At 29.1% G+C, this 12,665-nt stretch overlaps 1 protein-coding gene across 1 annotated transcript in view; it reads left to right on the forward strand.

Annotated features, from left to right (window-relative positions):
- The first annotated feature begins 2,327 nt into the window (after window positions 1-2,327).
- Window positions 2,328-12,665, forward strand: part of LOC119679124 (adenylyl cyclase 78C-like) — a 29,731-nt gene continuing 19,393 nt past the window's right edge. Inside the window, 8 exon segments of the mRNA XM_038091314.1 lie at window positions 2,328-2,398; window positions 5,263-5,722; window positions 7,999-8,281; window positions 8,363-8,634; window positions 8,908-9,055; window positions 11,604-11,785; window positions 11,998-12,190; window positions 12,431-12,564. Coding sequence (XP_037947242.1) covers window positions 2,328-2,398; window positions 5,263-5,722; window positions 7,999-8,281; window positions 8,363-8,634; window positions 8,908-9,055; window positions 11,604-11,785; window positions 11,998-12,190; window positions 12,431-12,564 — 1,743 coding nt within the window.

Raw genomic sequence — 12,665 nt, forward strand, 5'->3', positions numbered from 1 at the left:
TACCAAAGAGCATTAGTAATGATTCTTAGCATTTTGTTTTGAAAGTATTCGATTAATTCTTATTGGAGGCAGACGTACACCCCCATAGTTGTGATCCATATGTCCAACAGGTGGCAATACCTGCTTGTATACCATTAACATGATTTTATTTTAGTATAAAAGAGAAAAGTAGATCGCGTGGGACTTGATACGGATGTTAATTAGTAGAAGTGAGAAGTTGTGTATGAACCACTACTTCATATAATTCTTATTAACAAAAAGAGCTCAATATTTCTTATTATGGAACTCTTACATACCTTATTAGGTTCCAAAACTTCAAAAAAATATTGGTTTTAAATCTAACAAAAAAAAAACAGTTTAACAATTCAACAAAAAAAAAGAAACCAAATGCTTGTATACTTCTTAAAATAATTATATCTTTAATCTGACAAATCGTAACTGTATCTTTACGATATTTGTATCAATCATTTGTGTCACTTATAATTTCATTGAAATATTATTATAAGTAATAAGGAACTCAACACAAGTATGTACAAGAATGTCCTCATTAATAGCTGGCATACGCCTCAAATGTATATAATATTTTGTGTTACTTAAAAAATATAACAAACTCAAGTAATCGGATATTCTTCTTCTTCATATCCGATGCAACATATACGTACATTAAAATTAATGCAACTCTAAGGTTGCTGGCAACCGCCTCAAATAACCTCAATATATTATCGAATACTTACTGAAAATATACAATAAACTTCATGAGAATTATAAATCCATATTGATGAAATTTTATGTAATTTCTTTATATTGTGATACATTTTTTGCAATAACTTAGAAATTATAAGATGATTGATTGCTTACGGTAGCAATATTTATTATTTTAGTAAAATTCTGACATCATACTTCACTATCATATTTAAGAATTAAATATGATGAATTAAAATAAAACTGAAAAATCGTCCTTAAGTGACACATTTTCCTACTACCTTATAAATGAAACAAAACTAGGTAATTTAACTATATAAATCAAGTCGAAATTTCATATCTTTAGTTTCATTATAACATTTGTATGAGGAAAGAGAATAGAACTTCTAAGAAAACATTAAAAATTTTTTGAAAATTATCAGTCAAGGATAACAAAAACCTAATGTACATGCAAAAACAGAGATGTTTTTGCTTTCATTTTCTTCCAGCTACTTTTTAAGTTAATCAAATTTAAGCGTACATAAATTAGAATTTATGATAATGATTTCAAATAACTTAATTAACGAAATTTCATTTGCATATAAAATAGTAAGAAATCCACAAATCAAAAGCAAAAACCATCATACATACATTCCTATATCAAAGTGAAATTCATTACATCCATTTGCTATGATGATATATGATTATGTATACATGTATGCATGTATACACCTATATGTATGTAAGTAAATATATTTACCCTTACTCGTAGAAGATAATTCAATTACTTTTTCGCTTTTTATGCAAACCAAAGAACGATAGCGATTTATTGAAATTGCCATATGTGTGATGGCGAACAAAGGCGAACCCAGCGCTGTTTCTAAGAAATCCTTGTTAATGCTGTTTTAAGGACTTGCTATTCCATTTCACTTTTTTTGTCTCTGTGTATATATAATGTGTGACTCAATTTGTTTCTACTGGTACCAGTGTTGGCGTTGTGTGTTTTTTCTACACCTAATTTGAATAATGATAATCTCGCTAATCTGTTCCCCAACACTCTCTGCTAGACTAGTCTCAAGGCGGTGGCAGCGGTAATGCCAGATTTATTAAATTGCAAAACACGCACGAAATTCAATGACAATGACGACACTTTTAAGTAATAACTTTTCTATTTTTACTACTTCTTCTTTTTCATTGTCCTTTTCTTTTAACAGAAAAACCTTTAATCAGTGTCAGATTGAGATTCCTTAAGCCAGTAGGTAGTTTGTCTGAGTACGTGAACTGGAAGTCTAAAATAAATCGAGATTTTTAACCTATGGATGCAATTGTTGAGAATAAAACTAATTAAATGCAATAATATGTGTAGTGAATAGAAAATAATCAAGAAATTAATTCTGAAGGATTTTTAAACTTCTTTATAATTAAATTAGTATATTGATCCTTTTTTCGACTCAGTGCAACTGGGCACTTTTACTCTTTGATACCTGGGGGTATACGACTAATAGAAAAGTATTTAAAATTAATAAAAACCAGTTGCGAGTCAGTAAGTTATTAGCTGAACTTCCTTGGATTTTTGAAAATCATAGCGTTATAAGCAATTTATCTAATTTCCGCAAATATTATTGAAAATCATGCTGATAAGAACTATGTACCTAAGTTCTGAGAATCATACTAGTAGTAACTATTTATCTAACTTCCCTTGTGTTTACTGCATAAGGTAAAATGAAAAAAACTGAAAAACTGTTGTGATGTGCCTAACCCCTTTTATTAATGTAAAAATTTTCTTTAATGCAACTTTCAAGGATTTCTAAGAGTTTATTTTATGAAAATTATTTATTGCAGACAAACTGAAAATGTTTTCTTGTTACTTTTTCTCCAAATCCCCAACTGTTTAAAATCATCAAGAAAAGAGTGATATAATTATTTTATTCAAAACTACGAACAACTACACATAAAATAGAAAGTTTATTGGATATTGTTTCAAGGATTGTGAGAAAGTTTGTCCACAAACGAACACAGTTGAATATCTTATTCATGCTGAAAGCTGCACCTAGCATTTTGTTTTGGAAAATCTCATAATGGTGAATGTGAATATTTTCATAATCACTGTGAAAAGCATACAAAGAGTTTAGTCTGTGAACGACAGAAAGACCTTAATTCCGCTAGACGCAAAAAAGTAACATCCAATTATGTGAAAACACTAAATTGTAGATTACGACCAGCTGTCATCGCATATCGACCACCTTCAAACAGAATCGAAAATGCATGTTATAAAAGAGCACAACCAACTGCAGGCTGTCCAACCAACACCTTCTTCCGTGCCACAATTATTGACAACCATGTTCAGTAGATTCCTCCCTTCAAGATCATAAATACATCGATAGCTTGTGCAATGGAGCTAACGTCACTTAGGTCGAATGTAAGCGTATTCTAACAACCGTATTTAATTCACTTTTTTTTTTTTAGCCTATTTCATCCATTCACTCCGAGCCACTACTAGATATGATAAAGTAACTTATGTCTAAATATAACCCGAAAGTTTTTATTTAAACCGAATATACTCATTTTTTCGTTCTTACGGTTAGTGATATTATCAGTGTTGAATATATCAAATTAAAACCAATAGCTGAGTTTTAACAAGTCCAACTTGGGTACGTAGTTGGCACATGAAAATTTTGTTGTAGAATTGAATTTTTTTTACAAATCCACTAAAAAATCAACAAAAAGTGATTCGTAAATGTCGAAACTGTAGCATATGAGTGGTAAAAGGCTTTCAAAGCGGATCATCAAGTTATCAAAAACTTGCCGTATGTTCGTAATCTATTCATAGCAATTAACGAAAAAAATCGAGATATTGTGTATAAAGATTTCCATTCAGCAGAACAACAAACATTGGGCGTATTGCATCATTTAAGCAAGGATATTTGTCGAAAAAGCCGAAATTGTAGCAAAACAACTCATGGTATTTTCACCTCTGTAATGTACCTACTACCACACATCTCGTCTTGTGTGTGATTATTGCACCAAAAACAACATCAATATTCCACAATACCCATATTCAACTGATATGGCAACTGTCGACTTTTTTTGAAACCTAGACTCGAATAACTACATAAGGGAAAGCGTTTGTTTTTGAGTCCATAAAACATAATTCGCTAGTAGCCATAGTTCTGTCAGGCTATGAAAAGTAATTTGAAGATTTGAATTCACTAATTATTCCCCTTTTAAGAAGATTTCCAAAAATTCATTACATGGAAACTTCATTACAGTAATCAGGGTAGAGAGATGCCAGCGAGAAACTGAACACTTAGTGAACTAGGTTTACCTAAGGAAATAATGGTCGTGATCGTCTAGTGGTAAGAACCCTACGTTGTAATTTGAGGACTGAACAAATCGTTGGCATATGTATAACATCTTGAATAGAGATTATTTTTAAGGTGAATATAAGAAATATTCAAAAATAAATTAAATTGTTGTTTAATTTTAAAATTCTGGATAGCATTTAAACATAAGATTTTATAATAAACCAAAATAACTAGACTTCAGTAACTACTATTGAAGAGTATCTATCTGCTTAAAACTGACATAAATTTGTACTTTTATTAAAGCATTTATTTTATGTGCAAACTTGGATTTGTTATATACATACTTCAAAAAATAATTTATTCAAAAATAATTATTTAAAGTAATGAACAAAATAGTCTAGATCTCTAGATTGCTAGAAAAGTGTATAGACAGGGAATAGGATTTATTGCATGGGTACAGGATTGGCAATGGTTAAGTCAATAATAAAGCTTTCAGTGTATGACAGGGAAAACGAATTTACATTTGCATTACAAGCTTTCAATTGCCAATGACAAATATTATAAATATGTAGTATCGATATACATATAAGCGTATATATATACTTATATTTATTTAGCGCAAAAAAAAAATAATTTAAACAAAACCAAAAAATTCTCAAATAAATCAATATAATAAATAAAAAATGCAAGTGAAGAGACAGGAAAATCCTGTCTTCCATCAAAGTAATACGACATTTGGCACAATTTTCTTATTAATTTCAACTTTTTTTTATTCTTTGGAGTCTAAGGCAATAGAAATGACCATAAGCAAGTGGATTTTGGCCTATACAAGTATGTCAATGTTGGCTGACATTATTGTCTTTTATCTTCAGACATTTATATTATATAAAATAAAACAAATGGTCAACATGAATATTTCTAATTTTTCTAATTTTTTCTTAGTTTTTTTTTTGGCAAACATAAATATTAAATAATATAGATTTAATATTTTTGTTTCATTTGGAGAGCAAACATAAAACAAACAATGTCAACAGAATATTGTTTACATAAATTTGGGTGAAGGATTTCAACTAAAAAACTATTGACATATTTTTGCATTCATTTACATCAATATTAGCTGAATGACCGACCGACCCTTTTATCAAATGAAAACGTTTTGATTATTTATGAAAAAATTTAAAATTCTAAAAATAATAAGAAAAAAGAAAATAGAAAATAGAAAATAATTTTATTATTTCACATCCATTTTTTCTTTTTTTTTTTCTATCTTAAATAGAACACAAGAGGAGCGCAACATGGATGACAAATTGGTATCAGATGAAGTGCATTTACGCAACTTCAGCCAATCGCCACTAACACAGCAACGACGTTTAAGTACAAATTCGAATGCCACTAAGACAACAAGTCAAAAGGATGCCCCCAACAATACAACTCCCCTCTCAAGACGACGGTGTTCAGGTGGCAGCGCTGTGGTCTTAGGAAACGGAACCGACAATTTTTCACCGTCTGCAACGCACAAAAGTATTGAGCAAAACGGAAATGAATTTCTGAACACCGAAAGGGTAAAAAACGTGGCGGATGATGTTGTTGATTTCATTGAAGATGACGATGATGAAAATGTGGATGAAGATAATCTCGATAACGATGCAGTTGGTGGTTTAAGTAATCCTGCAGCACAAATAAATGACAACGATGATTCCAAAGATGCACAAAGCGTTAATACGGACAATATGAAGGTAGGTCAGCAAGGACTTGCTAACCTGTTAAGAAGATTAATACAGTTGTATGTAACATATGAGATGAACAATTTTTTTTAAATAGAATACTTGTAAAATATAAAAGCAATCCAAGATATAGAATCTGTAGTACTTTTTGCTTAAACCGAACATGAAAGGGACGAAAAAAATTATTCCCTTTTAGTAAAATTTTTACGAAAAAGTGAGAACCTTTATAAGAGTATTACTTATTATGGTAAAATGCACTGCTTCTGATGTGGTAAGGCGTCACCCAAATTTCATATGAATGCGTTTATTTTAAGCAAAAAGTAATATATTTAATTATTTTAACCAGAAATTCCAAACACATTTGAATGAGTCTAGCACGTAGAAAATTCCTTGTATTTAGCTAATTACTAGGAATCATCCTACAAATTAATGTCCTCATATTAGGAATCAAGTTGGAAAATGAAATCAATTCTTACTTATGAATTTCGTCAGGACAGAACACTTCAAAGTAGTGACGTCAGCTGCTTATATATGAAACCTAATTCTTGAGATAAGTAGGTGGTCTTATACTTTCGACAAGCTTCGCTATAATGCAAAGTTAATTAAAATAAACTCCACTACACAATTTTCAATTATTTCTTCAAAAAGGAGGTATTGGAGCAAAAAATATAGTTATTAAACTCCAATGGAATGAAGATTTAATGATTTGATTTCAAAATCGTGCCAGTTTAAGACAATTAGGTAACCATAACTGAAACTATAGTATCTATAGATAGATAGATAGATTACTTAAATAATGTTAAGAAGAAAATAGTGTCCGATAGAAGGAAAATGCAGATTACCATAACCGTAACATCATAATATATATTGAATCTGAAAGATTGTGTGCTTATAGAACAGCGAATTAAAAGAAGAAAGATGAAGTGAAAAGAAGAACATGGCTTTTAAAAAAAGAATGATTTGATGCAATATATGCTGATTTAAGAGTCTTAAGAAAATAATTTTTGAGAAGAAAGGCGCCGGATAATTAGCAATGGGGAGAATACATGGATAATGCCTAAATGAAAAACAAATGTATATAAAATAATTAATATAATTTTTTTAATAAATAGACTAAATTTCAATATAGATTATATACATCTATGATAGTAGAATTGATAAAAAATATATATATTTGTATTCCTATATATATACGTATTAGAAGTTTATTTCACATGCATGTATACTTTTATTTGGTAAAATTAATTATTTTTTTTATTTTATATTATATTTATTTATTAATTTTTTTTTTTTAGAACACATGATTTATATATAAAATTTTATTTATTTATTTCTTTGTATATATACGAAATAATTTATTATTAATAAATTATTTATTAATTATTAATAAATTTTGGTTTTTTATTTATTTATTTATTTATAAACTTTTTATTATTTTTTTTTTTTTTTTTGAACATATTAATATATAAAATTTTATTTATTTATTTTTTAAAATTACAAAAATAATTTAATATTTCTTCTTTTAATAATTTTTTTAATTACTTACACTTTTTAAATTTATTTTTCATATGTTATTCAATTTTTTATTATTTTTAATTTTTATTTTAATATTTTATTATTTATTATTTATTATTTTTTAATAAATTTTTAATTTAACAACAATTTTTTAATTATAGTTATATCTTCCTTTAATAAAAAATCGTAATATAAAAAAATTTTAAAATCACATTTGCCATGTTAAAAAATCCCACGCCTATAATTACTTTTATTAATTTTTCATTTTATTTATATTTGTTCATATTCATTTTTTATATTAATTATTATTTATATTATTTTAATATAAATATGTGAAAAATCGCACGCCTATAATTATTTTTATTTTTATATATTTTTATATATGTTAATATGTTTTTTTTTATATTACTTTATTATTTACATTATTTTAATTTATATTGAAATCATTTATAAAAAACAATTTGATTATAATTTTTTTACTAATAGTTTTATTTTAGATTAACAAAAAAGCTTTAATTTAAAATATTTTTAAATTAATCTCGCACACCGGAAAAATCTTACGCCTATAATTATTTTAACTTTTTTAATTTATTTATATTTATTTTTTATTTTACATTATTATTTATATTATATTGTTTTATATTAAAATCATTATAAAAAAAAATTTTTTAATGTAATTATAATTTTTTTATTAGTAGTTTTATATTAAATTGACAAAATCCTCTTAATTTTAAATTTTTTTTAATTACTCTCACACACAATAAAAAAACCAGGCAGCAGATATGTCAAAAATCCCACGCCTACCTGGTGATGGTGCACAAATGGAAGATGAGTTGCCTTCATCCTTGCGTGCCTCTACAATGACAATCTCATCAAATTTACGCAAATTAAATGCTAGTGGCTTTAGTGGTGCTGGCCATCCAGGGGCCGGAAGTGGCAACAGTTCGAAAAATGCACCTTTGCGTGTACAATCCGTACGCATTGTCGAGGATAAAAAGCGATACGCACCCAAGAGACGCACAGAAAGTTGCAGTATTTTTGGTAATAGCAATTTTGGTAAGTCCTCTTTTTTCCATTTCGAAGTCCTTCAATTATAGCTTTTTTCCAATCGAAATCAATTGAATTTCCTTCGACCAGACGCTAACATGGAGGATGGCTTTGCACCGCAAATACGTCCACTTAACAATGAAACATATTCAGCTTTTAAGAGTGCCAATGTTGTGAAAGGCATATTGTGTCCTTCATTGACAAATTCCTTCAAGCAGCAATCATTGGAGCGGTCATATTTGACATATACACACCGACAACGTCAGAAATCCCTCATTATTGTCAATTTAGTTGATTTCGTATTGAAAGTTGCGCTCGCTTTAATTTGGTTCCTGAGAGAAGTCGACACAGAGATTGTCTTGGTAAGAATGACTGTAACCATAAGCCATTTTATTTCATTATTTGTTTGCTATTTCCTTTTTAATTGTAATACAGATACACTGTTATACAGATACATAGATACTTAGTAAATATATATTAAACTTGTATATTTTCTTTATGTTCTGTGTAGTTACTCCTGGACAACTTCCTAGTTGTCATGTCTCTATGTCTATTTGCCGTTTGAGTGTTATTTACACTTAATATCCGTAATTACATTTGTTTTCTTATCTATTTTTGGTTTATGACCGTCTCAGGAAGTCAACCTTGCCACATCAATTACTTGGTCCATTTGTTGTATTGTCGCAAATATGGGTATTTGTGTCCTGGGCTACTGGCGTTGCTTTGCAAATAATTACCTGCACTGGGCTGCAGTGTGCACGTGGATTCTATTTAATATTCAAGGTAAGGCAATGCAGTTACATAAATTGCACCTCAAATGTTAAAATGGCTTATGTATCGTAATTGAGTTTTATCTAAAACCAGATAATGTATTGTTTGATTATTAATTTAATTGCAACTCGTAGTACATTTTATGATGATGAAGGTAATTTTCGCAAATATAATAGTAATGTTAACATATATAACTTTTTTGTACAGAATATTGTCACAGAATAATTGACCACACCTTAAATTCCTTTTAGAAAACTCAATTCAGTCAAGAAGATTCTTCAATTTATATAGGATGTGATTCTTTAAAAATCAAATAAAAAATAATGACTAATGGCAGTTAAACTTGACTATGACAATTTGTACTATATTAAAAGAAACATAAGTGTCTTTAGAAATGTTTTTTTTTGAAAATTGGAAAGGAGATATATAAAAACGAATATATGATCTATATTATATAAAATCAAAATGAGATATCTGAAAAATAATCTCGTTTTGTAAAAGTTCATGAAAGAAATTTAAAAGAATGAAATTAAGCCGGTACAGTAATTACTTGACATTGCCTCCTTTCAGATTTTCCTATTCCGAATTTGTGGAACAAAACTGACTAAATCACAAAGTAATCACATGAGTTTTTCTATTCCCAAAAATAATAATTCTTCCGAATTTGTGAAAAAAAACTGAAGAAATGTCGTGGAATTAAAACAATTGTGACCTGACATGAACCCGAAAATAAAATCACGCTTTACTTCGTTTACAGAAAAATCGAATGATTTTTTCCTTTTCCCACATAGAAAAAGGTAATGAATTTTGAAAGATATATCCAAATCAAGTTGTAAAAATATATTTTGAAGATTTGGCCAAGTGCTGCAAGAGTTTTAAGAAACATTGAAGGCACTTTGTAAATAATTTTTAAAAAAACTAAAAATTAAATCTGTGTCAAAAGAGTATACATGTATATACCATCTATGTAAAAAAATATCGGGAATTTTTAATTAAAGTTATTTCGCGTTTCGTTAGAGTTTTTGGAAGACAACTCAACGAATAGAATTGAAACACCATCTTAGTACTTGATATAGTCCCCTGTAACTTTTTTCTTTTCCCAAAAATAAAATAATCACTTCCAAAAAAAAAATGCTTGCGGTTGATAAATGAAAAATTATGGAATAAATATTACAGTTCATACCTAAATCAATCGCGGAAATACGTATTGGGAATTGGTCCAATTGTGACCATAGCAGTAACAAACTTAGAGGATTATTTTGTAAATGATTTTTCATTTAATAGATAGAGAGATATGTTAAACTAGAAGATACTTTATATATTCTGTATAAAAACTATTCAGAATTAGCAAATATCGAGATTTTCAAAGTAAAATCTAGCTTTAAATCTCTATGCTCCAAATTAAACACCCTCGTAGCTGTTTCTTCTGCTTGTGCATCAGTGTCGGGCATACTTTTAGCATATGGTATGTGGTTTTTCTCTTTTCTCTACAGTATCTAAAGTCTGAGTTGGATTGGATTCCTAACTTTGTTAGGTGATTATTAAATCTACACTGACCGGTTAGTATTCCCGTAATAATTCTTAAGTTATTATTTGTTAGTTCTATGTAATCCCTGAAACGTTTTAAGTTGTAAGACCCTAAAAGCATTTTAGTATGTGATAGTCTTAGCAACCCTTCCCAATATAGTTCTCTCTCCTTTTCCTGTACAATGTTCATAAGAAGGAATAGTGTTCCTTTGCCTAGACCGCGTATCGAAAGATTACGAGATATATCTGGGCCTATCATCATTGAAGCTGCGTCTCTTCTTGCGAATTTGTCTGCAACTTCACTGCCTTAGATAACAACATGCCCCAGAATACATATCAAGTACACTTAATTCTTCCATTCAGATATGATCAGCTTGTCATACCTGGACAAGCACTCCTAAATCAGCCGAGACCAAACCTATATCAATCTTGTAAAAATGTGTTCTGGATTGGATGAAGAATTATCATACTTGTTTTTCACTTAATAGGATCTACTTTAAATTCGATAAAAAAAATTTTGTTTAATTACACATTTTTTGTCTAATGTATTTAATAATAATGAATAATTTATATTCTGTACATATATCTACACTTTCCACCTTTTTCAAAAAAGTGACAATGTTATACTTTAAAAACGTGATTCCAAATCGTTTTGTATAAGGAGTTATGGATCTACGGTTGCAAAATTTTAAAAATATTATTAACATATTGAGTTAAAATATTAAACGAAATATTAATTTGTTTTCAACTATTCATGGATCCAAGTAAAATATCGTCCTGCATTTTGTTTACTTATTTATAGTTTATTAATTAGTTTTAAAATTTCAAAACTAGTTAAGGTTTTTACCAAGAACTAATTATACTATTTTTATATCATACTTTTGATTGAAGTAGTCGAAGCTGAAAATTAAAATCCTTGAAGTATTTTCATGACTTTTTGCAAATTACATGTCATTATCATGCTTTATCATACTTCCTCAACAACAGTCAATTTAATTTGCTGTATTTTATATTGCAATTTACTTCCTTTCAGGATTCGTTGGCAAAGGAGTTGGCTTCGCCGATCGCGAATACCTCGTTTGGTATATACTTTTTGTTATATTTGTGCCGTACGCAATGTTGCCGCTGCCGCTGAAGTGGTGCGTCGTTGGTGGCACCATAACAGCCAGCTGTCATCTGGCCGTAATTACAATAATTAAATTACAGAACCAGGAAGTAAGTTTGTTGCTATGAGCTGCTATACCAACTCGTAAAAAACTTTATAAACAATTTACTATGCTAACAATCAATGATTTCCCCTTTATGTACTGCTCTTGTCTAATATCCTTAATTTACATTGTACCATAATGTCCTTGTCTTGTATCTACTAACTTACGAAGTTTCTTTGTTTTTGTTTTTGTTTTTGTTTATATTTGCCTTTTGTTTAGAAATCGAACTGCATTTTATTTCAAATATTTGCCAACTTTATGCTTTATACGGCAATAAACGTAGCTGGGATGTACACCAAGTATTTAACCGACAGAGGTCAACGCTTGGCATTTATTGAGACGCACAAAGCCATGGAACATAAAAAGGAATCAGAGAAGGAACTACAAAGGACACAAAAACTTTTGGACTCAAGTAAGTTAAGTTATTTTTATTACGATTTGCAAAATTATATATTTTACTTGTAAGTAGTTTTTTTAGAGAGGTTTCGTATTATTAGAGAGTTTTTCCATTTAAAGTATATCTATTTAGTATTTCATACGTGAATGAGTATCTTGTGTTGTTATTTGAAGTTTTTAATTTACTACGAATGACGTACGAAAGTGCATTTTAATGTCATTTCATGTTAATGTAAACAAACAACGTCATTTTCAGTTCTGCCCAACATTGTCAACAACCAGATTCGCACGGAAATGTACAAAGGCACCGATCCGATGGTGGAGACACAATTCAATAAACTCTACGTGTACCCGATGCACAACGTCAGTATTCTGTTCGCGGACATCAAGGTGAGTTTGCTTATGCAGGAGTTAAGTAAATAACACATATAAGGCGTGTTAACAAAAGAAGGAGCATTTGTTTTAAATTTATTATTCTGCCCTACATGTGC

Source organism: Teleopsis dalmanni, chromosome 1, assembly GCF_002237135.1.
Source record: "Teleopsis dalmanni isolate 2A chromosome 1, ASM223713v2, whole genome shotgun sequence".
NCBI classification, from domain to species: domain Eukaryota; kingdom Metazoa; phylum Arthropoda; class Insecta; order Diptera; family Diopsidae; genus Teleopsis; species Teleopsis dalmanni.